This window comes from Tauraco erythrolophus, chromosome 21, assembly GCF_009769465.1.
Source record: "Tauraco erythrolophus isolate bTauEry1 chromosome 21, bTauEry1.pri, whole genome shotgun sequence".
Taxonomy (NCBI): Eukaryota; Metazoa; Chordata; class Aves; order Musophagiformes; family Musophagidae; genus Tauraco; species Tauraco erythrolophus.
The window spans coordinates 7,754,685-7,780,452 of NC_141485.1; the positions used below are offsets into that span (position 1 = coordinate 7,754,685).

Below are 25,768 nucleotides of genomic sequence, written 5' to 3' on the forward strand. Positions count from 1 at the left end.
GGCCTGGGAGAGCTGGGGATGGGGTAGATGCCATCAGGTTCTCAAATCCCTCCTGTGACTTCAGCTGTGGTCTCACTTTGCCATTTGCCCTATGGAAACGTGCCCTCAGCACCCCCAGGGACCTGCACCATCAGGGCAAGACCCCTCTCGGCCCCCTAACCCTTCGCATCTCCCCTTCTCATGATACAGAGCTGCAGGAGCAGACCAGGGAGGTGAGAGGTCTCAGCCAAGAGGTGGTTTGGGACCCTCCACCAGCTTCTTGTGTCCCCCAGCCACCAAAACCCCAACTGCTGGCCGACCACTGAGTTTAGAGGTGTCCACCATGGGCCCTCTTCACAGACAGCTCTGAGCTTGCAAGGGGTGGCAATACCATCTTCACGTGCCCTTTGCAGGCCCTTTTCAGGAAACGGTAGCCCACCATCCTGTCTCTCCTTCACAAAGCAAAGCCTCCTTTTTCCACTGCAATTCCTGAGGGGCAAACACCCAGAGGACCCGTCATACATCAGAGCTCCCTGTTTTCCCTGCAGATCCCTTTAGCAGGGAACACATCCCAGTTCCTCACCCACCCGCCTCTGTCCCCAGTGCACCAGGAACCTCTCGGGATGGCGCACGTGGCAGCCGTGCCTCGGTTCTGCCACGCTTTGAAAGCTTTTGTAGCTGCCTGCACCTCCGAAACCTTCACCCAGCCCCTCCAAACGGCTGCTGCCGAAAACCGGCCCTGGGCCCCCTCCTCTCCCCACCACATCAGACACACTCAGGTGCCTCGGTGGCTTCTGCCCACGAGCCCTGACACAGAGGTGATGGGCAGGATGGGCCACGCATTAACGGCGGGCACCATGGCTTTGCTGTCCTCGCTCCAGCAGTGTTCCACCCCAGCCCTGGGTGGCAGCACGGGTGTCAGGAGGACAACCGAGGTCATCTTCCCCTCCACCTCCACCCTGCCAAGGTCTCCTCGGCCAGTTTCCAAAGAAAACAGTTCTAAGCTGGGGGTTATTTTGTTTTTTTTTTCCCCCAGCACCTACCATCAAGGGTCTCTGTGCCCCTGCGGGAACCAGCCGCCCCAGGTGCACAGGGATGGCTGAGAGGCACCTGGAAAAGTCCGAGTCCTCGTGCTGGAAGGCACTGAGTTAGGGCGAAGCAGGCCTGACGCTGCTGCAGCCGCCCTGGGCAGCACCCCTGCCCGCTGCCCTTCGCACCAGCACAAGGGTGGCAACGGCGGAGAATGCCACGGCGTGCACGGAGCGTCCGCAGGAGCAAAACCGGGGGCTCACACTGCCTCAGCCACAGTCCCCCTTGGCTTAGGCCTGCCTTAACACACGTCCCCCTTCACCCGAAGCCCACCTTGCCCAGGCTACAAGGCAAAGGCTGACGTGAGCCGCTCTCTTCCCTGGGTGGTGGGAGCAGCGTGCACGGGCAGGTTCCCATCCCCGGGCGGCGCACGGAGGGGCCCCTGTGCAGGTGGGGGCGGCTCGGCCGGGCATTTCCCAGCACCGCCAGCAGCTGCTTTGCGTAGAAACACCGTGTGCTCTGCGGTTTTGGAAAGTCACTTTTCTTGCCCGGAGGGAGAGCCGGGGTATCGGTTCTCAAAACCCGCACGAAGAAATCCACCGGCTCGTGCTTCCTGCCCCCACTGCCAGGGGCTGCCCTGGTCCCCCCGCTGCCCCGGAGCTGCCAGGCTGCTTTGGATGCCAAACCTGCAGGATTTTCAGGCCTGGCTGAAATATTTTAGCGTCATTTGGTGCAGGGGAGGAGCCGTCTTAAACTGACTCAGATCTACAGCTCCCTACCCGGTTGACGATTTCTCTCCCAATTACAGCCCAGGCTGCCACTGCACATTTTTCCTCCGATTTCTTCAACGTGAGAGCTCCCTGCCCTACTTTTCTCAGCAAATAAAGCTCCACATCCATTTGCTTTTTGCACAACAAAACGCTGGCAGCTCCGAGGCTGGAGTCTAACTGAAATGCTCATTTCGTGTGCTTTGCAGAGGTTCAACGCTCAGATCCGGGAGCCTGGGAACAATGAATCATTTGGGTGACACCGGCTGGGAGAGGCGGTGCAGGCGTGGGTGAGCCAGCAAGCTGGTGGGGAAGAGGCTCCCCAAGCCAGTCTGATTAGGAGCACCAGGTTTTTGGAAGCGCTGTGAGCTGCTGCAGGCAGAAGAGGTGCATCTCTGCCTGAAGGACCACCAGTGTTCAGCTCGTTCTCCTCGGGGTTCTGGCTCTACTGCACTTGCACTGCAGCCGCCCGCTGGTCTTAACTCTATGTAACCTGGAGCTGTTGTGCTTCCTAGCAAGGGTGAGGTCTCGGGGGGGTTTACAAGCCCCCTCACCTTCCCCGAGAAGCACAGTGACAATGCACGCCACTCCGTGGGGACAATTTCCTAAGCAGAGCTCCCAGTGCTGGGCAGTGACTGTGTTACCGAAAAACTGCAGCTTCCCAGGGAGGGGGATGTGAACCACCGTGCCCGTGGGCCCGCACCAGGAGCCAGCTGAGCATGCCCACCCTGCCCAGGGCCCTGCAAAGAGCCCTCTTGTCCCCTCCGCTACTCCATGGGGCCAGGAGACAAGGTGGCCTGGAACTGGGGAGGGGGTCCTGATGTGCCTCCAGCTTCGGAGCAGCTCCAGCATGGCCATCCCCATCCCTGGAGCCAGGCAAGGGGGACATAACCTGCAGTACAGCCCCTGGGAAGCTGGTAGGGAGCAAAACATGCTGTGAAATGCAGGGGAAAACGGCGATGTGCCTCAGGTCTCTCTTGCTCAGCTCCGTCTCCAGCAGCTTCACCCCAGCCCATCACCACGCTCCAGCCCTGCTCCACAAAGCCGTGCTGCCACCCCGTGGCACTCGAAGGGTGAGGCTTCCAGGGCTGGGCACGGGCAGGGTGCTTGTCCTCTATCTCCCTGACATCTTTCCAACCTGGCTGGAGCCAAAACCTCTCTCCAGACTCATCTCCCTCCAACTGGAGAAAGAGCTGCCCAACTCATCCTCCCTGATCCCTTTCAATCTGAACCTTGTCAGCTCTCACCAACCTCACACGGATGCCCAGACAGCACTGGTTGTAGCTTTCCTGGACCATTCTGTAGGGGATGAACGCACCTGGTGGGATCCCAGCTCACCTCGTGCCTCTCATGGCACAGCCAGTCTGAAACCGCCTTCCAGGGCCTGGAGGTCCATTACCAAAACGTCTAAACTCAAGCACCCTGCGGAGTCACATCCCGGGCTGCCAGGATGGTTGCGCATCTCTCCCACGGACTTGACTCACCAGGCACATCTGAGGTACATCTCCTGCCCAGTCTCTGCAACCAAGCAAGCCTGAAGGTTATTTATCAGGTAACTCAAATGCTTTGGACAATCGCCGGGGATGTGTGAAAGCCACAGTCAACCCCTCCTCTGCCCAAGGACGTGAACCTCCTGCTCCATCTTCCTGAGATGAGGCTCTCAGCCTCAGGCCAGGGGCCAAAGCGCTCTCAGCTCCTCTCACAAAAGGTGATCGGGCCCCTGGAGGTGTCTGATGGAGCCCAGAGCCCACCACCAACTCAACCTGTCCTGGTCTGCACCGAGCAAATACTCTTGACTTCAGCATCACATCTGCAAGTCCCCAAGAGAAACACGGTTTAAGATATCTCTGTCTGCAGTGTTTCATCTTGGCTGATGCTGCGGCCTCCATGCAGCGCCCCCGTGCTCACGGCAGTCTTCTCCAGCCACACATCTGCTCTGAAACTGCAGGAAGCCATGGTCTGGCTGACCTGCAGCGCTTGGGACTCTTCTTCAGGGCCCACTCTACAAACCAGAGCAGCACAGAGAGCACGTTGCCACCGCACTCCTGACAGTGTCACTCCCAACAGCGATGCGTTCCCTTCGCTGCAGCCTCTTTCATCCCAGATCAATTGTGGTTTTTCAGGCTGTTTTGGTTTTCCACTAATTTCTACAGAAAACAAAAACTGGGCTTTCCAGTTACAGGATTATCTGAGCAAAAAAAAAGAAAAAGCAGCTTATTTCACAGAGCTACTGATCTCAGACTCTGCCCTTGGACAAGCCACCTTTGTGATTGGTGGCTGCTGCTGAACTGGAACAAAAGAAATTAAGCAGGAGTCATCAGCTAAGGACACTGAATGTCCCAGGAGCCCACCCAATGCAGACACTACCCAGGCTGACGCTTACAACAGTCATACCCCTACAAACACGAGGCTGGATGGGTGTTTCCACCAAAACAGTCAGACCCCTACAAACACGAGGCCAGATGGGTGTTTCCACCCCTGCTTGCCAAAGCAATGACATCCCCCCACTCCGCAAGATCCAGTGCTGCTTCCCAACCACACCAGTGGCAGGTTCCCCTTGCTCTGCCTGTGCTGGAGGCCACCAACAGCCAACTGAAGGTCCTTCAAGCCTGCATCCATGTCCCTTGTACAGGACCCTGCAGGCCCAGGGCACTGTGATCTCCAGACAACTACCTGCACATTAAATACTCAACATCTTACCTATTCCACACAGCCATGAGCTGTAAGGCAACAAGGTCTGCTTGTTCCTACAGCGAAGGACATCTCCAATTCAGCCAGGGCAGGATCCCCCTTTCGAGGCAGGAATTTGGTTCATGGCACATGGAGAAGCGATGGCAGTCATAGGCTCCCAACACTTTGACAGGCACAGGGCTGAGTGTGAAACCCCTCACCACACCATCCGCTTCCTGCAGCAGATGAAACTAGTGATCAAGCACGTTATGTGGCCATGGAGAAGTTAAAAAGCTTTGCTTGAATTTCCTAAGACTGAAGTTAGCAGCATGCTTCCTTGAATTGTCAAGCCATCCTTAGAAGAATATTATCCTGGAAAAATAGGAATTGATGCAAAGATGGACTGGACTTTGTTTCCTTTAAGATGAAGGATAGCGGAGGAGCCTTAAAATATTCGTTAAGAGGAAGACACACATCCTTGTAAGTCCAAAACATCTGGCAAGTGTTAACGACTCTGCTGGCTGTTAATCACTACAGGAGGAGCCAGAGCAAGGACTTCAAAGACTGAGAAGGAAAACATCTTGCTATGAGGAAGGTTAATGAGATCAGAAGAATATCACAAATATAAAGTTAGCAAGAATCAGCAGTAACTGGGAGTAAGGTAATTCCGGCAGGGGGAGATGGTGACACCTGACTCATGGTCCACGTACCCTAAAAGCACCCCAGACCCAAAAGAAAGGGGCAGAGGCAATGGACTGAACATGCAAACTAATTTATATGCTAGGCAAGAGAAAATTAACCAATTGTTTAAGAGAACAATGAATATGCAAATATGCTAATACATACTGTATAAATGTTCACTAAATTTTGGAAGAGGGTCTTGGGACAGGCACCCAAACTTGCACAACTTCGTACTAAAGTAATATCTGGGCTCAGTGTGTGGATTGGTTTAATGCACGTCGGCCAAACAGATCTCAGATTTGGGAAAAAAAGTATAGAGATGGACTCAACTCTGACCAGGCAGTGTGTTTTATTGAAATATTTACACAGCTATATCCCAGCTCTCTCCTTTTCCACGCCGACTGTAAAAGCCTGGTGCATCACCATTAAACACTGCTTTCCCAGTCCTCACACCCTTCCCCTTGTCAAGGCTCAAAAAAATAGTTCTATGGTCTGTGTGGCAGACACTGGTATGGCAGAGTCCAGAGCGAGAGGAGCCGAGCCGGCACATTCCCTCTGAGTCCAGGCTCACTTTCCCACATGCTAAAGCTAAAAGGTTCCGAGCAGTGCTCCCCGCACCCACTGCCTCTCCCAACGCAGCACCGGGGAATCCTCCAGGCAGCCAAAGAGCCCCTTAGGTTTTTATAGCTGTGTCTCGAGACTTGTAAGCCACGCCACGGCTCTTCAGCTCTCGGACGATCCCTGCAGCAAGGAGACAAAACACATTTCGGCATTCTCTAGGGATGAGGAGCCCTGAAAAAAAACCCTGTTTGTTCTGTCGTGTAGCCTTCACTGCAGAGATCAAGAACTGGACAATCATTTTCTTAATTTCTTCTCATTGAACTTAGGAGTGTTCTCTCTTCTAGTTTAAATGCCTAGATAGAGCTTCCAAACATCAACTCCTGTTTTGCCTTGAGAAAGAACCAGGTAAAGATTTTATTTACATTATTTTCATTCTATTTTCTACCTGAAAATATCTTAATATTATGACTGTACTGAACAGGTCAAGCTCTTAAGGGCAGTTATTAAACCTTTCAGGCACTGTTGTGACCTGCCTGCCATGTCCCACCTTCTCAGCAATCCCTTAAGAACTGCACTGGCAGAAGAGGACCACAGGGTTCTGCACGGCTCTCACCAGTGCCACACACTGCTGACAGCCACAGGACACCTTGCGAGGCCCATGATGCAGCCTCCTGGTCACCATGCTCCCCAGTCCTCTGTCATGCAAGGATGGGCTGAGTGAGGCCAAACAAAGCATCTCCCACCTGTGCTCCCTGCCTGCAGCTGCATCAAGCTCACACCATCATCTGCTGCACTCTGGTTATTTCAGGTGTGCCCAAAGCTGTGCCAGCAAGCCTTGGCTTCAAGCCTTGTGATGTTCCAGCTCCTTCCCAAAGCAGATGGTGGAGCTCAGGTCAGACATAAGGTGCCTAGGACTCCAGACACAAGCACAGCTCCCACCCTGGGGATACGTGATTGCAGAACTCCTGGGAAGGAGCACAGGTTAGGAGTCTGCTCTGGGCTACATACAGGGCAGGGGCTTTCAGCTAGATGGATGAAGCAGTTTCTGCTTTACATATATAAGGTCAACTCCCTCCACCCTCCACTCCATTTATAAACACACAAACCCCACCTTAATGTCAGGCCTCAGTGCAGTATGACGATGGAAAGGGGTATCTGCTCACTGATCCTGCCTGCAGAAGCCCCTCCTGCAAAACTCTTTTTCTATGGACAAACCTTTGTGTTTCTCTGTAGCTGAATGGTTTGAAAGAATCTCTCCGCGATGGTGTGCCTGGTAGCACAGGTTTTATTCAGCAGCATTTTCAACATCAGCTTCTGGCAGGCAGAATGCTAAACGGCTGAAGGTAGAACACCTGTCTGCAGAACACCCAAAAACCACTCTCCCTCCTGTTGAGCGACTCCTTCTTGCTGTCACCTCGCTAATCCCTTCACCACGTGGCACATGCTCTGTTTGCAATACGGAGTGTTCCCTGAACCCCCAAGTCCTGATTTCATCCCCCAGCTGCCATCCGCGCAGGAGTCCCCCCTTAACACAAGCCAGCAGCGTTACCTTGGGGCAGGCGGCCGGTCACGGACACTGCGTAGACACCCGGCTTGAAGCTACCTGGGGGAAAGAAAACACCAAGTCACCCTGCACGGGTGGGCAAGCACCCCTGCCAGCCTCTGCCCGCGCAGATGCCCCCTCATCAGGAGCAGAAACCCCCTCCGCAGCCCGCACACCAACTCCCACTGCCCCCGAGAAGGTTTTGCTGGAGAAAAGGGATCTCCAGCTCCCAAACCAGCTGGAAAAAACACTCACTGATTCGCTGCCACTTGGAAACCCAGCTGTCCTCAGGGCTCATCATCGCGATGATCCTGCAGGAAGGGTGGGAGTGAGGGGACGCTTCCCAGCCCGGTGACACCGCAGGGTCACCACGGCGCCCCCGGGCACCCCGGGGAAGGCGGGCAGGCCGGGCCCGGGCCCCACTCACCCATCGAAGGAGGAGCTGGTGCAGTCGTAGACCATCTCCCGGTTGCCCTTCATCTGCAGGTAGGCATCGCAGTTGTCGCAGCCGTCGTACTCGAACTGATCGATGGTCTGGGGGGCACAGAGGCGTCAGCGTGGGGCCGGGGCAGGGCGGACAGGGCCCGGCCGCAACCGGGGCCGCCGCAGGGGCTGGGAGAGGGGCCGGAGAGCCGGGCAGGGCGGGCGGGAGCCAGGGAGGCCTGCGCCGGGGGAAGAGAAGGAGCCGCGGGGAGAGGGGCAAGGCCCGTCCCGGCGGAGAAGCGCCCGCAGCCCGCGGGAGGCCCGAGCCGGGAGGTGGGCGGGAGAGAAGGGCCGGGGGAAGGCCCGGGCCGGGAGCGGCCCCGGGGCCGGTCGCACCTTGACGAGGGAGCAGAGCAGACAGGCGCGGAGGTGCCGCAGGTCCTTCGGGACGGTCTCCAGCGCCATCCCGCCGCCGCCGCCGCCCGCACTTCCGCCGCGCAGGCGCAGAGCGGGGCCGCGCCGGGCAGCGGCAGCTCGGCCGTCCCGGGGCCCGGCAGAGGGCGGCAGCGAGCCGCCGAGCGGCGGCGAGGGGCGGGCAGCACCGCCCGGGCCGGCCCCGTGCCTCAGCCACCGGCGGGGCGGCCGCCGTCGGAGGGGGACGCCCCCCTCCGCCGCGCCGCAGCCCCGCTCCCCGCGGCGGGACCGGGACCGGGGCGCCATAGAATCATAGAATCACAGAATGGTTTGGGTTGGAAGGGACCTCAAAGATCATCCAGTTCCAACCCCCCTGCCATGGGCAGGGACACTTTCCACTGCACCAGGTTGCCCAAAGCCTCATCCAGCCTGGCCTTGAACACTTCCAGGGATGGGGCAGCCACAACTTCTCTGGGCAACCTGTGCCAGTGCCTCACCACCCTCAGTGTAAAAACTTTCTTCCTTAGATCTCATCAAAATCTGCCCTCTTTTAGTTTAAATCCATTGCCCCTTGTCCTATCACTACACGCTCTTGTAAAAAGCCCCTCTCCAGCTTTCCTGTAGGCCCCCTTTAAAAGCTGGAAGCGATTTATTCCCGTGGCATCGGACGGAGGCGCCGTTGGCAGCGCAGCCCTGATGGTTCGGTACAACGAACAAAACCAGGCGAGCAGACCGGGTACATGGATAAATATATTAGTAAATAAATATATTTCTGAGCACATCAGCATATTCACACATCTTTGTTTCTATCGGACATAAATACACAGTTTTGCATATATATAAAACGTATTCTTCCTTTTTTTTTTTTTTAAAGGGTCATAATTTATTCCCGAGCCCCGAGAGCCAGGACAGACTCAGCAAAAAACCAAAACAAAAACCAACGACAATAAAAACCAAACTTCTATTCACATTTCAAAAGGATCTGAACATTGTAAAAGGGAAGGAAGGAACGAGGTCCAGCCAGCCCAGCCCACAGTGCCCATCTTGGTGGGGTGGGAGGTCCTGGGAAGACGGTGGTCCCTGGGGATGGGCTGGGGCTTCGGTTTTGGGTAGTGGGAGTTCGGGATGCTCTGGCTTCCATCAGTTTTCAGCTGGGACTTTGGATGCAATGAAGGAAGATGAGCTCTGCTTCATTGCAGTGATGCTGAAGAAATTTGCTGACGGAGCCCAAGAGTACTGAGCACTCAAAAGCATCGCCCAGAAGCGAGAGGTGCAGGAACTGAGAGGAGCTGTTCCTCATTTTCTTCCTTTCCAGATAGCCAAGGATGGTAGTCCATCTACTGAAGAGGATCTTAAAAACCACTTTCCTGGAGAGTTCCTCCCTCTTCTTCCCACCTGAGAACCCTCCGAGGCAGACCTGCACACTCTCACCCAGCTCAGCAAGCCCCGAGGAGGGGACCCAGCATCTAGAATGGCCATTTTCTAGATGAAAAGGAGCAGCAGCATAACATCGGGAAAAGAAAACACTTTAAAGCAGGCATTGCCCTGCGCAGCCTGGTAATACTGCAGTAGGGAGTGAAAAAGAGTGTGTTGGTGCTGACCACTTTCTCCAAGAAGCTTCCTGCAGATTCAGAGCCCTCCTTCTTTTTAAGGGTAAGGAGGGAAAGAGAGGAGGACTTTTAGACTGCAAACTAGACATTCATTCCTTTGAGGCAGTGAAATGCATCCCTGGACGCTCTCAGCTTTCTTGACTTCTTAAAGAAACCAGTGGGAGCACCCAGACTTCATGACCCTCCCCTCTGTAAAGTCATCTGAGCCCTCCAGGATGGTCAAGGACATAGGGAGCTGTTTGAGACAAGCCATGGACCACAAAAAGTTGAACAGGGGGAATCTAGACCCCTCCTGGGTTTCTTCCTCTAGTTTAAGACTGACTTCTCTGCAAGGGAGAAAACATCTGAGCTTGTGTCTTCTGCTTGCTCTGTAAGACAAGCAAGAAGAGCATGGAAAAGTTAAAATATAATTCTGCTGGGTTCTTTGATGGAAGAAACTCAGCTCTTCTCTAGATTGAAAGGTCCTGCAGTGGCTCTGTCACAGGAGACAAGAAATGAACACCAGCAAGGGAATAAGATTTTGTTTAAAACAGTTCTATTGGCTGACTTTTAATACGATCGTTTGAATGTCAGAGGCTGATTAGCAGCTGGGACAAAGATGCCCTTTTCATAGACTAAGGGCAGCAAACCCTGTAAAAAGCTTTCCTCACCAACAAAAGAAGGCAGAAGCAGGGACTACATAACCAGTGTGCTCTCTTGAACTGGAGAAGAAGCTGCTGCTTCAAAGGAAGACATGGAAAGCTTTCTGAGAACTGAGCAGATGGGGGAAGTCTGTCCCTACACCGGGTTTCAAATAGCCAGGAGTTACCTTCAGCTCCAGTGTGGTATACTCACCAATGCTTCATTAGCATTAACTCTGGAAACACTTGGTGCCATTTAAACGTGCACTTCACGTGGGACTCTGGCTAATTCTTTGGCCTGAATGATTATTTAGGGCAATGAACTCAACAGTTTAATTTCTTGCTCTATGAAAACTGTTTGGGTTCTATATGTTTTGAATTTGGCAGGTTTTATTTTACTTGAATGGCCTCAAATTATGAGATGCAGGAACTAAGAACTTAGTGACTTTCCAAAAAAAAAGCCACAAATGGGAGGAAAAAAAGTAATAAACTGAGATCCTAGCAATTTCTCAAGTTTTCTCTCTCCATCATCAAAAAGTTAGAAAAAGCAGAAGAATATTTTGAAAAATTCCTTTGCAGAATCATTTCAGGTGTCTCAGAAATATGAAGATAAGGCTGGGCTCTGCTCTGCATTTATTATGGATTATTTTGCTGGGAATTTTTGCTGCGTCTTGGGGAAATGAGGGAGGAGAGAGAGAAGCAGGAGCCACATGAACTCAAGGATTTTCTATGACTTCTGTGACGGGGGCATCTCAGGTTTGAAATATGCTCAACAAAGGAGTTGCTCTTAACAGGGCTGGCCATCACACCTATTTTGAGGGTAGGTGGAGGAGTCAGAGGATGAGTGAGAGACTTGTTCACGTTGCCAGATGAGAGGGTGGATTCTTTGCAAAGGAAAGAGTCTGATCCAGCTCCTTCCCAGAAATGCTGACATTGTCCCTGTGTCTTCACCTCTCCTGCTGCTGGCAGAATGCAGCAAACAGCCAAGGTGGCATCAGCTGACGGACAATGAAGTGATCAAAAGTGGTGAGAGCTGTTGTTTCCAGTGAAGTCAGAAGAAGTACCTTGCAGGGCAGACCTGTGAGTGGCGAGATGGAGAATAGCTTGTTCCTGTGACTGAAATAAGAGTGGAAAAGTTAAATGAAGAAGTCTGGCTTTTGACCTAAGTGAGGAAATGAAGTCAGGAGCTACCAGACCACAGAAAGTCATTTCTGCAGCTTTTGGTCTTGAAGGCTTGTTTATTTTTGAAGTGTTTAGCAAAACCTTCTGTGGCATGAACATGCCAAAATAGCAGCTTGCACTCACTCCGTGAACTCTCCAGCTGGTCACTCCCAAAACAGATGCCACAGGATGAAGATGGGCTGCCTGTGCCTTCAGAGGAGAAGGGAACCTGGAGAACACGGCTCTGTGTGTGTGTGACCATCGCAACGTGGGAACGTGTGAGGAGACCACAAGTGTCACATCCCTTATTTGCAGTCTGCAGCTTGGTGTGAGCTGTGCAGGTCAGGGCTGGTTATTACGCATTCCCTGTGCAGAGAGCAAGACGTGAGTTCCTCTAGCGCTGGCACGCTGAACATCTTTGTCTGCTCCAGCTGTCCAGTAGGCAAACAGGCCAGTGTTTTATTAAACTGAGTGTTCATGGACATCCTGGACCTCCTCTTCAGATCCTGCATTCAAACAAAAGGAAAAAGAAAAGCATCAGCTACAACTAGCTGAACATTCCCGGGCTCTGCAGCTGCTGGGGCCTTGACCCTGCAATACAGAGAACAGATGCTGCAGTGAGAGCCACTAAGTTTCTCCTAGTATTTTGGAAGGGCTTTTCTGGCCACCTCCCCGGTTGGTTTATTCCTCTTAAGTTAAAGCACAATGAAATGTAAAGGTAAGACATCACGCTACTCTTTAAATATTTCAGAAGGTACAGGCTAAGGGCATGGTGCACCCCAGGATTCACAGTGCTACGAGATGTTTGCTTTTGAGGGGCTTCGATGTTTGCTCTTTGAGGAAAATCTGTACAGCCATTTTAAAAATTATTAGCAACAGAAAATGACACCGATTCGTCTTCACACGGTGCCACAGCCAGCACCTGCCAGGGACAGGGGGCAACAACAACAGAAACCAGACAACAAAAGCAGACGGCAAGTGATGTGCGCGTGCAAACAAGGGCTGGCGCCTGCGTTCCGTGGTGCTCAAGAGGTTGCACAAATTGCTTCTGTCCCAAACAAGCCAAACCCAACGAGTGGTGGTCGGCCACAAATGCCAATCCCTCATGCCCAGCCAGTGAGGACTGCGGCTCGTGCTCTTCACCAGCCTGGTCCACCTGGTGAATTATTGACAGGCGAGTGCTGAGTAGTTTACTTTGAAACCTTCAACCTAAGGGCTGCCTAGAAATGGTGCACCCTGAGTTCCTGCTTCAGATAGTCCGTTTCTCTCTAAGTGACTGAGTGTTGATGCACACACCACGGTCCCTTTCCCAGATGCGTCTCGAGTCTGCCCAGAGCCTCACGCAGGTCAGCACAGCCCAATAAAGGCATACACGCATAATTTTTCACATTTCCCTTTTCCTGAATGTTTCTGAGATCAAAAGGAAACAAACGCCTGTATAGATATTCATAGAGCAATTCAGAACAACTTTTCAAAACAGTCACAGCAAACTCTTGTTTGTTATAAATCACCAGCTGTAGGAACATGACCTTGGAAAATCAAATATATGGGAAGAAAACAAACAAATGAGATTCTGCCTTGAAAATGTAGCTAATAGACGTGGGAAAATTAGTGCACAGACACAGTGTTATACACACACCTATGTGTGCAGGCATGGCCAAACTACCAGAAGACAGAGTTTGAGCGTATCTGACATTTGTGACTTGTGTCACCAGTACAGGGAATAAGCTGCTGCCAGCTGCTGCTCATGTGCAACACAAAAGAGACTGTACAGCTTCGATCACTCTGTCATCTGTCAGATGCCCTGAGTCCCAAATAGCATTATTAAAATATTTTCTGAAAGCTGTGCCTGTGTGAGTGTCCCCTGTTATACAAACAGCAAGGAAGGTTAAAAAAAGGTCTTGAATCGGGAGAGGTGGTAGAGCCTCAGCTGCTGAACTGGCCATGGAGACCCACACAGGGCAGTGGCCTGAAGGAGCACACCTCGGTCATACAACAGAAATTGTGTCCTTTGGGTATCAGGTTTTAACGGAGGTCTTTTTCTGCCCTCTAATCCCTTTCCCCCTCTCTAGTAAAGATCAAAGACATGACATGAAAGGGAATGGCTAAGAGGATGAGCAGGAGATGGGGGAGAGGGGGAGGATGCTGACAGTGGGCTGCAGGAGGTGAGAATTCCCAGAGAGAGAAATCTAGAGACGTCATCAGCCTATGCTGGGAGTAATCTGGCTGTTCTGGGACGAGATCCGTGCGTGCTGGGGTGGTTTAGGAAGCCATCTAGCTGTAAGTCACTGCTCGTTGTCTGACTTCTCTTAAAAGGATCTGTTCAGCGTTGCTTGAGGATTGATTCTTCAGTGAAACAACTCCCAGGTATGGTCTCCCAGGGGAGAGAGGCAGGGATGTGTCTTTATGCAAACCCCACCAAGAAAAGCTGGTGGAGGTGCTCAAGGAAGTGGCATAAACTCCAAGATCATGCAAGCATCTTTGGGATCATCTGCGGCACACTGGTGATGGCCGTGGGCAGCGTTATTCCCTGCGATGCCAGTGCACGGCACTGCCTGTGCAAGTGGAGTTTCTCCAGGGGCTGCGGACCGAGATTCAGCCTCACCTTGCAGCTGGGCGAGGTAAGCACATACCTGGAGGGTGCTGCATCCCACGGGAGCACCGTCAGCTTCTGGAAACCCTGGTTTAGGGACTTCCTGAGCCAGAGGGTGTATTTGCATCTCTGCATTTGATAGCTCTTGATCTAGGCTTTTGAACTCATTTTACTTCTGGCACCTACATCCTCCGGGCAATGAGCACCAGTTTCACTGCACACCGTGCGTTACCTTATTGGGTGTTTTAAAGCTTCTCATTCCCATTTCATGCCACCACTTACTTTGTTATAAGCACCAGTGTGTCTTTCTTATCTGCCTTCTCCTCTGCTCTCCTGATTTCATATCTTCTCTTTCATATCCTTTGCTAATTATCTTTTTCCCACATGAAAGTCTCTATATTCTTTCTGTTTTCTCAGGAAAACCTCAGCACTGTGATTATACTCGATACCTTTCTGCACTTCTCCCAAGTCTTCTGTACCATTTTTTGAGAAGCAATGATCCGTGGCGGATGCCAGCTGTGAGAGCACCCCAGACTTAGACACCTGCACAATGGCACTTGCTGCTTGTCCCACATTTGTTCCCAGCTAGCTCCTAATAATAATTTGATTTTTACTTAGAAGCGGTTCTGCTCATGTGTGGCATTTTGTGTCCTATTTTACATGGGATTTCACGCATCATTCAGCAACGGGAGATCCTTCTGTAACGCTTTGTAACCAGTTTTAAAGCTGCCAATCCTGAAGGATTTTGTCTTTTATAAACTTCACAATCTCCTCTCCTTGTCCAGGATATTTATGAGCTTGCTAAAAGCTGCAGACAGTTGGAGAACTCCACCTTCCTCCTTCTCAGAGTAACTTTCCTCCATTAAGACTGATCTGCACTTTGTCTCCTATTTTTTAGGGAGTTATTTACCTATGAGAGCACTTTCCCTTTTATCCTCTGAGAGTGTCATTCCCCTAAAAGATCTGCGAGGCGTTATCTCTCTCTACAAAAGTTGTGCTGCCTCCTCCCCTGGTTTTCACATTTAGCCATGTGCCTACAAGTCAGACCCTGTATTTGAATTTTTAACAATTCGCTTGGCAGGAAAGTCAGGCTCAGGGTTCTGTGGCTTCAGCTCTTTCAAGCTGATATTTCCTTCAGCTCTTCCTTCCGGCTCTGGGCACGGGTAACAGATTGCAGTCTGCGTTCGTGATTTAGCAGTTTTGTGCTTGAGTCGCTGCGCGATGCCCAGGTGAGGGATCTGCAGCCCTGGTGATTTGCTACTACCCACTTCATTGATCTGTTCAGGAAAGCTCAGACTGGTGATTTGATTTACGAGAGATCCTCTACCCCGTGCCCTGGATGGAGATGTGTCTGGGTGAGAACCAACTCAAGCACTTCCACTCTGGTCGCTAATGCAATAAGTTCAGTTTGCTCTTCTGCTATGCAGTTGCAGCCCTGCACATCCCTCCGAGACCTGTGTTACTCCCTGGATCTGCAGAGCCTCCAGCAGCCTTTGTCCTTCTGATGGAGTTGAAAATATTGGCACTACTAGTCTTTCCCTTTTTCACAAGTTGTTCACAGAAATCTTTCCTGGCCTGCCTCACCGTGGCTCTGCACTTAGGTTTGCATCCAGCTCTTTTCTGATTTCTTTTTCTAGCCACACCTTCGCTTTGGAAGAACAGCCTCTTGCTTCTAATTGCCCTTTCTGCTCTGCTGCTTGGCCAGCCCTTTTCTGGGGCTTTAAATGATCCCTGTGCCCAGAAGCATCTTACTCTTTTGACTGCTTTTTTTAGTATTACTTGAAGAAGACTCTCATGCAGATGTAGGCTCCTCTTCTGCAGCCTGTGCTAATGCATTACAACCCTAATGCCATACTCCTCCTACTTAGGTGCAATTGGGGATTTTTGTGTTACTTGTCATTGGACTTTACACTCTCCTTAACACATAGTGTCCCTACCAGAAGAGACACACTCTTCTTCTCTCTGTAATTTCACCTGGGAATTACAGGGTCCCACTGTTTGTTTTTGTTTTTTTTTTTTTTTTAAACTGGGTTTCTGAAAAGTTTAAGTCAAAACTTTAATTTAAAGCCGGGCTTTCTAATTCACCCACTTATATTTTTAGCTTTACAACATTTATCTAGAGGCATATATGCATTTCTCCTTGATATCCTTGTCTATTTTTTGTGTCCTGCTTACATGGGACTGTCTACTGAGATTGTTCTTTGCTCTTTTCACTTGTTCTCTATTGATTTATGTCTAGGCCCTTTCTAAGATAAAGAACCAATGTGATTATAACTCAGAAGTTGTGTTATCTCAACCAACACATTTCCAGCTTGATGGCTTTTCTGCATAAGCCTTGCATGAGCTCCCACTCTCTTCAACTGTCCTCAGTTCCTAATAAAGCTAAATCCTTCCTTTCTAGGTATTTTCTCAATCTTACAAGGAGTTTCTGACACTCTGGCTGGTCCTGAAAGCATCCAGAGAGGCTATTTCAGTCAAATAGACATAGAGTCTGAATATATAGCAGCTAAAGTCATATAGCTGCTTTCAAAAACATTGGTCCTTCTGGCTCCTTGTGAAGGGAGGTAAGAGGGAACGAAGGCTGTGTGTGCTTGGCAAAGCAGGCTGGCACTGGCTCTGGGTGGGTGTCAGCCTTCCCCCATGATGCCATCAGGAGCTGGGCACAGACCTGAGTTGCTGGGACTGTCTACAAAGAGACAGAGGCATCACAGCACGGACCCTTGCAATGCCCTGGACTCTGCAGCACCCAGCACCCTGTGTTAGGTGCACAGGCTCCTGCTCTAGAGGCTTGGAGAGTCCTCCCAGTTTCATTTTGAAATGGGAGCTCAAAGTAGCCCTGACCAGCCGGCCCTCACGCCAGGAGGGATCTCTCCATGTGGAGTTCCCCTGCTGTGATCCTGGGAGGGATCCAGGATCCTGGCCATATGGTCCTGGCCATATCTCTGCCCACCGCCTCCAGCTTGGGGGACTACCCAAGACTCAGAGCTACCTGCAAACCAGAGAGACATCTCTGCGCTGCTGCCTCCTTATCTCTGGAAACAGCAGCATCCCTCCGGGCCCTTTGAAGAACCTCCTGTATCACCTCTCTGCAGCATCAGGCACTTCTGCGCCTGGGAAAAAAAAAAAAAAAATCTGTTCCTGGGAGTCTGGGAGCCTGGAGCGCCGCAGGCAGCCAGCACCATGCCCCATCCAGCCTCTCCCCCTGCCCTGCTGCGTCCTCAGCAGGCGCATCCCCACCAGGGGCCTGGGTGCGGTGTAGGGCTGAATAGATGCATGGGGAGGAAGTTATTATCTCCGCGGCACAATGGGCACGGTGAGTCACGAGTTTAAGGCCAGCATTTTAACAGAAATTAGGCAGCTAGATCTGTATTTGGTACCTAAATCAAACCGATTTGCCCGAGGACCCGCCGTGAGTCAGTGGCAGGGCAGGATGGGAGCCAGGCTCTGCTGGGAGCCAGCGCCTGCCCGTGCTGACTCGCAGGTTGCCGTATTCAGAGGAGCCTGAGAGAGCAAGACCCGGGAGCTAAACTCAGCTGGGTTCTTTCAAACAGCCTCGTCTCAAATGCATTTTCCCTTCCTCAGCGAGAGATACACAGCAGTGAGGCAAAGGGCCAAACTTTAATTAAGTCTGATTTCCAAAAGACACTAAAAAGCAACTTCTAAGCAACAGAGGCAGATGAGAAACCAGGGATGTGCAAATCCATAGACTCCTTCAGTCTGTTCTACTACCACCAGCCACGCACATGTCCTTCCTTACTGATCCCAGTCACCTGGGGTTGACTGAAGCAACTAGAGCCCAATAAGCCTTAACGATAATGACTCTGCCAGTAAGATGTTCAGACTGATGTAAGGACACTGAGAAACGTGGTCCCAGCCCTTCCTTTGGGAGATACTCCAGCTGCCAGAGATGCTTAGTTTAAAATAGCCACCTTATTTCGCATTTCTATTACTTTAGGGCGAGACTGCAGGGTTTGGTGCACTCATTTACGGCCTTGCTGCTAATTCAGGCCAGCATCTCCAGGCAGGCAAGCTCTGAACCTCTTCTGCTGTCAGTGATGCTGTAGGAAAGCCCACCGTGAAGGTACCAGGTCTCCTGGCAGCCAGAGTACCTTCAGCAAACCACCCTCATTCGCCTGCTTGCTGCAAGAAGAGGCAAACACCAGACTTACCCTGGCTGCCCTGCTGAGCTGGGCAGTGGAGGTGAAGACTCAGACTGTGCCTGGGGGTGCCCGTCCCTGAGAAATCAGGAGGAACCGTGCGGTTTCCCTCCCGTCCTGACAACCCCTCCTCCTGCTTTGTCAGCTCTGAGCCGGACTGTGGCACTAAACACTTCCAGAGTGGCCGAGAGCCTGAGCTGCAGGGCAGGGGAGCGCTCGGGATCAGGGGCTGGACCTCAGGCGAGCAGCGGTAGCCAGTGGGATGGCCGTGAGGAACGTGAGCATCGCCGGCTTTGGGCGAGAGCGAGTCCTCGGGCAGGAGAGCGGGGTCGGGCTCCAGGGGACACTTTCTTTTCCTTCGGTGATGACGGCTCTGTAAGCTGTGTCTCGGGGGCAGCAGGACAGGGGATGTGCCAGCTGCTCCCGATTGTCTGTTGGCATCTACACTGAAGTCCAACCTGTTTGGAGAAGCGGAGGGGGCATGAGGGGGCTCCCGGCCTTGCTGGGGACAGGCTGGCTGTCCTGCTGGAGCTACCTCTTGTAGCACAGCGTTGCTTTCCAGAGGCTGCTGACAGTGATGGCTTTTCTCAGTCCTCTTTTGTGTCCGAACACTGTGGAAGCCAACCTTGGCCCCAGGGTACCGGGATTTGCGCTGCCCAAGCCCCTGCCCGGACCGCCCCGGTGGACACTCTGAGTCTCTTCTGTAGTGATGGTGCTGGTGGTGATGGTAGTGGACGTGGCTGAGCATCTGGGGCTTGGCTGGAGCAGCACCCTCAGGCACCATCAGGTCCAAGGACCTGGGCCGTGTCTCCCTCAGCGGCCGCGGCTGCTCCTGGCCGTTGTCCGTGGCAGGTCCCTCCGAGCCGCAGTACACGAAGGGGTCGTAGTCGCTGCTGAGGGAGCTGCGGAAAGTGGAGCAGCTGCCGTGGATGCCCTGCAGACTGACATCCGTGCAGTTCAACATGGAGTCACTGGAGGAACCGTGGCAGGGTCCCGAGCTGGAGTCGCTGCCCGGCCCGTCTGCCAGGTACCCGCTGTGCTCCGTGAGATAGCTCTCCCCGGAGCCGCTGCTGTTGTGCTGGTGCCCATGGCCAACCCCCCGGCGCAGGGCGGGTGCCCGGTGCTGCTTCTGCGCCAGGGCTGCCTTGAGCCCCAGGCAGGGGGGCTGGGGCTGGAGAGGACAAGTCCTGTGCGGCGGCAGCGGCTGCCCGCACACCGAGGGGTTGGGATGCTGCTGGCCCAGCACGCCCGGGGCCAGAGGGGATGGGTGGCCGCAGGCGAGCAGGGTGGTGGCTGGCCTGTAGGGCATGTAGTGGATGGTGCCAAAATCCAGCTGGGAGAGCTCCGGAGAGTGGAAAAAGGGGTTGCCACGGGCTGGCTCCGGGGGAAAGCTCCTGAGGTTCCTCTGAGGATACGCATGTGGGAGGTGGTAAAGGGCATGTCCTGGGTGCTGGCGGAAAAGGTGGAGTCGCCGTCCAGGCTCCATGTCCCGAGGGGCCAGCCGGGAGCCAGCGGCCGTGGCCTGGTCCACCGAGTCTCTGGCTGTGGAGAGAGAAGGGAGAATCCGGCACACATCCCACAGCCCAGCTGCAGTAGCCCCAGCACCCATGAGCCTCCGCGGCACTCTCACGACGTTCTCACATCCCACCCGTGCCCTGCAGCTCCTCACTGCCACCACCACACCAGCTTGATGGCCCCGCACACTCAGCACCCTCGCTGCTGCCCCAGCCCTTAGATCTCAGCTCGCTTTCCCGCAGGTCCCAGGACTGGAAACCCCTCCTCGTGGTGCAGGTCCCAGCCCAAGCCCGGCACATCGCTGTACACTGCGGGGGCTCGCAGGTGCAGGGACCCCCCTCCACGTACACCCACGTGCACAGAGATACATGGTCCTGCTGACTGTATGTGTTGCCCAAGGGTAGGTGGACCTCCTGGGCACAACCCCTGCATCCAACCCCGTCCCTGGCTGGCAAATGCAGTGTCTGAGCCCTACCAAGAATGTTGAACATGCAAAGCGGACACGTGTGGTGTTGCTGCAGCCAGGGGTCAACACACTCCCGGTGAAACTCATGGGAGCACGAGATGATCCGCAGTTCCTAGAGAGAGGTGGAGAGAAGAGGAGTGTGAGCAAGGAGAACCATGTCCCAAGACCTGGATGGGTCTTTCTTGGTGGAAGCGAGCCTTGTAGGATGGACAGATGTCTAACGGCAAGCGATCTGCAGCCCAGCTTTGTATGGAGGAGGCTGTGCAGCAGCCTGGCAGCTCTGGTTCTGTTCACTGCGTCCAGCTCTGGAGCGTGAACGTCCAGAGAGGTGCTAGCCCTTGGGAATAGGGAGGTTTCAGGCTGAGTGCTTCGGAGAAGGAAACCCCGCTTTGCCCCATGGATGTATTATGGACATTTTACCCTCCAGCGACAGCTGGAGACACGTCTTCAGGGAATCCGAGTCTGCACGTGAGTGACTTGAGCAAGGGCAGGGTTTTTTTTGGCCAAGGGGCAGGCAGACCTCCATTGATGCGGTCCTTTCCCAGCCCTCAGGAGTTGCTGAAGGAATCATCCCAAGGGCCTCCTGCCCCTGCCAGACTGCTCAGCTCCCACTGCAGCTCCCACCTGACTGGGGTGGGAAGCTCAGAGCCGTGGCTGTCCCGCAGCCGTGCCCGCAGCCTACCTGGCCCTCGCTGAACTCCTCCAGGCAAATCGCACAGACCGGGGCTGAGCTGCAGCTACTGGTCGAGTCCCACCGCGACGCCGGTCGGCACCTGGGCTGGTACCTGCGCGTGGCCAGCTGCCCGATGGCCTGCATGGTCTGCTGCTGCAAGGAGTCCTGCCAGGGAGAGAGGAGGCTTTAAGGAGAGACTCGGCCTTACGTTGCCATACTTCTCATTGCCCTTCCGTTTTCAAAATGGAATTATCAGGAATTTGGGGGCGATGCTCGTTTCCAGAGGTGACTTTTTGTCTAACCTGATTTAGTCACCGGCAGGAGACATCTGGCACTGGACATTCCAACATCACCCAGCAGTGCTGAATTTTTGAGCCTCAAAGGCTTGTCTTTCTATAGGACAAACGGGGCATTCTCAAATCTGGAAATAGATCTGACTCTGGAAAGATGATTATTTAATTTGTTAGTTTCTATTAAAAATACTGAATCTCCTACTCTCTACCAGTACAGACAATACTGTTAAAATCAAGAGCTTGTGGGCCAGCTCTGCAGCGCTGGGTGCTGGGACGAGCTCTGAAAGGTGCTGGGACCACAGACTGCAGCACTGGTGGGGCAGCAGGAGCAAGGCCACCACAGGAGGGCTGCTGCCAGCCCAGCTCAGGATCACTCGGCTCATCCCTGGGCCGCTCCTGCCTCATGTGGCCACATCTTCAGTTCACACAGAGGCACCTTTCCCCTCCCAAACCATCCCCGTTCCTGCCCTCCACGCATTTCTGTTTGCTCAGACACATCTGCTCCGTGAGCTTCCTACCTGGGTCCTGTTCAGCTGGCACTTTGTGCGGACAACAAAAATCAAGATGATGACAACCACAGTGCTGACCACCGTGAGAAGAATCCACACGTCGTAGTCCGGCTGTTGGATAAAACGGGAAAGAAATTACTGTTGTGTGGCAGCGGTGGGAATTAGAGGCAAGGCAGGGGCATCCCAATCTCTTCCTGACCATCAGCCTTTGAATCCACGATCCTTGGCCAAGCTCTACCTCCTTGTGCTTTACAGGTAAAAGAAAAAGGGCTCAGTCTTTTCTGCACATTCCAGCGGGAATGGAATTGGTCTGTCTTGCAGCATCTCAGATCCTTAGAGGCCATGGTCTAACGTGGCACAAGATAAGAAAATCAAGGCTTGGTCTCACCTGAAGAGACAGGGAATCCCCTCGCCTCACTCGTGATGTTAAAGCAAAAGAAACTAAATCAGCTGAAAGCACTTTTGAGCCTTTATTTGCAGCATGTCATCTGAATGGTGCAGACAGGCAGCTCCTGCAAAGGGCTGTGATCTCCATCCCTGGGGAGGAAAGCTCAGCATCTTTGGGAAAGTCCTATTCCATGGCACAGCAGCTCGGGAGGGAGGAGACAGAAGGCAGTGGGAACGGTGCGTCTCTCACCCAAGCTGGTGGCTCCTTGACCTCTATCTTCACGTGGGCCTCCCTGTTCTTGTTCACGACACCCATGAGAAGCTCGGCATCGTGGCCCCTGATCAGAACCACAGGCTGACTCAGACCTCTGGGCTTCCTCAGCTGTAAAGAAACAAACAGTGAGAGATGGTCCAGAACAGCCTGAAACAAGGACTATCCTGGCCCCCCACGCATGTCTGGTTCCTACTGATGCTTCTTGCACACATTTTAGGACTGACTGCTCCCCCAGACTTGCACTATTCCTCTGTGATGAAATCAGATGGAAGCTCCTCCTCTTTTACCAACTCTTCGGCATGACTTTCTTCATTTCCTCCCATGGTGCCTCCTCATGCACAACTGGACACTGCTCAGTGTCTCTTGTGCTCCTCTCTCAAGCCCCTGTGCAAAAGTTTTGGTCTCCTCTTTCACAAACAGACTGCCAACAACACTGCCAACTGCTGCCTTCACTACACAAGTGCTTCTTCTTCCATCAGTGTTCCCCCTCCTCCCTCTGTGATCTGCAGGACATTCTGTTTGTTTCTGATCATACCAGCAGTTTTCCACCACGGTCCAGGCAGCCTGGCACGGGCTGGCTCAGCAAGTGTCCGAGTCTGTCCCCTCCTCCAGCCTGACCTGAATGAGGGTGGCCATCTGACCCGCTGACCACCTCCTGTACCCTTCCTGAGCAACCTCAGCATCACCTCATGGTCCTGCACTTGCTGCGTTTCTCTGACATCAGAAATCAAGTTGTAAGTGCATGAAAGAACCATGAGGGATGGATCCAGCGAGCAAGAGTCAGTCCAGAGTTTTGATAAGGTCAGACACCAGTTTCCCTATCTGTCCTCTTACCTAATAATGCTGGATGCTTTTCCTTATCCCTTGATTATTTCGATGGGGAACCTATTCCTTTCCAGAGATGACAGCAGTGTTGGTGGAAGGAACCTCTGGAGGTCTCTAAACTGGCAGCAGGGGTATCATCAACAGCACAGCAGGGTGACTGTGACTTTGGCTTGAAAACTCAATAAACCACCTTTCCCCTAAGGTACCAGGGCTATCTGTACTGGATGGCATTGGGTAATCTGTGACTTCCCAAGAGTAAGTATCCAGCTCCTGGCAGAAAAGCTCAATTAACCAGACAATGTCATGGAATCATAGAATGGTTTGGGTTGGAAGGGACCTCAAAGATCATCTAATTCTAATCCCCCTGCCATGGGCAGGGACACCTTCCACTACACCAGGTTGCCCAAAGTCTCATCCAGCCTGGCCTTGAACACTTCCAGGGATGGGGCAGCCACAACTTCTCCGGGCAACCTGTTCCAGTGCCTCACCACCCTCAGTGTAAAAACTTTCTTCCTTAGATCTCATCAAAATCTCCCCTCTTTCAGTTTAAAGCCATTGCCCCTTGTCCTATCACTGCACACCCTTGTCCAAAGCCCCTCTCCAGCTCTCCTGTAGGCCCCCTCTAGGTACTGGAAGGCTGCAATAAGATCACCCTGAAGCCTTCTCCAGGCTGAACAGCCCCAACTCTCTCAGCCTGTCTCCATAGCAGAGGTGCTCCAGCCCTCGGATCATTTTCATGGCCTCCTCTGGACCTGCTCCAACAGCTCCATGTCCTTCTGATGTTGGGGACCCCAGAGCTGAATGCAGGGCTCCATGTCCTTCAACAGCAGCAGGGTGCTGTTCGGAAGCTGCTGGCCTGCTTGTGGAGGTCTGGACGTGCCACGGAGCGAGCGAAAGAGAAAAGCACTGTCTGTGTGCATGGATGAGCTGGGTAGGAGCCTGCCGTATCCTCCTGGGACCTCCCACTGCCTGTTGCTGGCTGGTGAGTCCCGACCTGGACACGTTTTGGGATGGGACTGGGGCACTGTGGTTTAGCTGATAATATCAATGGGGTTTGTACCTGATCAGCAGCACTTTCATCATCGGTAATGTCAAAAAGGATCGCACGGGCTCCACGTTCCCCCGCCAGCTTTGCCTGTCCAAAAGAAGAGAAGCTTCAGTGGACATTTTGCATTGGACATCTATATTAATCTACCATTTGGATAAGTATCTGCCTCCATGGCTCTTCGCAGGAGAAAGAAGCACCTGCTGCTTAGATTGGGAAAATAGTTTACACCTTGGTTTCTGTACTTGTGTGGAGCTGCAGTGCCTGCTCTTGCTAGAGCTCTGCGGTTCAGGGACAGTTTCTCCCTATGGTTGTGGAGGCAAATTAGTTGGTGGGCTTGCAGTCACAGCAACCCATAAACCTAAACACCACATTCCCCAGCTGTCTGTGCCATGTGCCCCTTTGCTTCAGAGCTGGATTTGCTGGGGAGGGAGCTGCAGCCCCATTAGCTCTGCTGACCACTACACAACCCTCCCGTCCCAGGACAGCAGAAACCTCTGCAGGACCTCATTTCTCACTGTGGCTGCACCAGCCGTGGGCTGTCTATGGGCCTGACTCCCAGCCACAGTGCTCTCCCTGGTCCCTGTCCCTCACAGTCAACAGGGCGATGCTGGGGCTGCGGGTCTGGTCTAGGATTAGGATGGCTTTTCACAGCCCCACCACTTGCTGTGGTCCGAGGAGGACAGCTTTGAGACCCACCCCAACGAGCATACATGCCACCCTGGTGAGGTCAAAGCACAGTGCCTGGAGGACCTTGCGGCGTCACCCACATCCTCCCACCAAGCCCTTCCAGCCCTCTGGGCAGGCAGAGGCCGCCTCTTGTGAAAGGGAGACGGGAACGTGAACAAAGTGCAGGGCTGGGCCGCTGTTACTCACGCGGAGCCCTTTGATCTGCGCGTCCCGGTCGCCCGTGCAAACAGGGAGCTGCCGGAGCTGCCGCAGCAGTTTACCCGCTGCGTTGCCAAACCCCAGCTCAGGGGCCGGAGGTCAGTGCCGCCGCTTCCCAGCTGCAATATCAAACGCCTGAGCGAAGGGAAGGGGCATTCCCGGCGCAGCGAGCAGCGGCGGAGCAGGTTCAGCTCCGTCCCTCGCTCGCAGGTGCTGGTCACCTCCATGCGTCTCATCGGGGAGAAGCTGGGTGCCAGGGGTGGGTGCCTGGGTCTGGGGACAGGGATGAGGATGTGAATGGAGGGGCAGATGGTGGGGAAGACCATGGAGGCAGGGCTGAAGGCTCTGAGTTGCTGATAGGATTTGACGCTCTTGGGTTTGGTACACCAGATGGGGAAGCTGGAAAAGTGGGACCAGAGGATCAGGGCAGGGATCAGAGACTGGGGTCCTGCCTGGGACCAGAAGAGCCTCAGCGTTTGCCAGCACTGAAGAAGAAACAAGACTTTCCGGTAGTGACTTCCACCCATAGGGGCGAGTCAGGCTTTGATGAACAATGAGCAGATCTACAAAGATTTTGTTCTGCTAAAGGCACCGATGATGGGGAAACGAAGAACTGAGACTGGACAAGTGACTCTTCCCAACATCTTTCTGACTCCTGTTGCAAAGGACACAACTTTTGTTCAAG

At 53.3% G+C, this 25,768-nt stretch overlaps 2 protein-coding genes across 2 annotated transcripts in view; both read right to left on the bottom strand.

Moving 5' to 3' along the window:
- Nucleotides 1-5,458: 5,458 nt before the first annotated feature.
- SUPT4H1 (SPT4 homolog, DSIF elongation factor subunit) lies at nt 5,459-8,139 on the bottom strand. The gene is made up of 5 exons (XM_086624651.1): nt 8,050-8,139; nt 7,658-7,764; nt 7,486-7,541; nt 7,237-7,290; nt 5,459-5,867 (listed from the first exon to the last, which is right to left on the bottom strand). The coding sequence occupies exons 1-5, from the start codon at nt 8,116-8,118 to the stop codon at nt 5,800-5,802; spliced, it is 354 nt and encodes a 117-aa protein (XP_086480777.1). The 5' UTR covers nt 8,119-8,139; the 3' UTR covers nt 5,459-5,799.
- A 3,781-nt stretch (nt 8,140-11,920) lies between these two features.
- RNF43 (ring finger protein 43) overlaps nt 11,921-25,768 on the bottom strand; it is a 57,910-nt gene continuing 44,062 nt past the window's right edge. The window contains exons 3-9 of the mRNA XM_086624728.1: nt 24,211-24,285; nt 22,302-22,433; nt 21,674-21,775; nt 20,872-21,027; nt 20,199-20,301; nt 18,221-19,750; nt 11,921-11,964 (exon numbers count right to left, since the gene is read on the bottom strand). Of these exons, the coding sequence (XP_086480854.1) occupies nt 11,921-11,964; nt 18,221-19,750; nt 20,199-20,301; nt 20,872-21,027; nt 21,674-21,775; nt 22,302-22,433; nt 24,211-24,285 (2,142 nt within the window). The remainder of the gene's footprint in view (nt 11,965-18,220; nt 19,751-20,198; nt 20,302-20,871; nt 21,028-21,673; nt 21,776-22,301; nt 22,434-24,210; nt 24,286-25,768) is intronic.

What these genes read in the sequence shown, in the direction of transcription:
- SUPT4H1 (XM_086624651.1), bottom strand. Translation starts at nt 8,118, where the DNA reads ATGGCGCTGGAGACCGTCCCGAAGGACCTGCGGCACCTCCGCGCCTGT. An exon ending in TTCCAAGTGGCAGCGAATCA is followed by an intron (nt 7,291 to 7,485) that starts GTGAGTGTTTTT and finishes TCTTTCCCCCAG; the next exon opens with GTAGCTTCAAGCCGGGTGTC. An exon ending in GACCGGCCGCCTGCCCCAAG is followed by an intron (nt 5,868 to 7,236) that starts GTAACGCTGCTG and finishes TCCTTGCTGCAG; the next exon opens with GGATCGTCCGAGAGCTGAAG.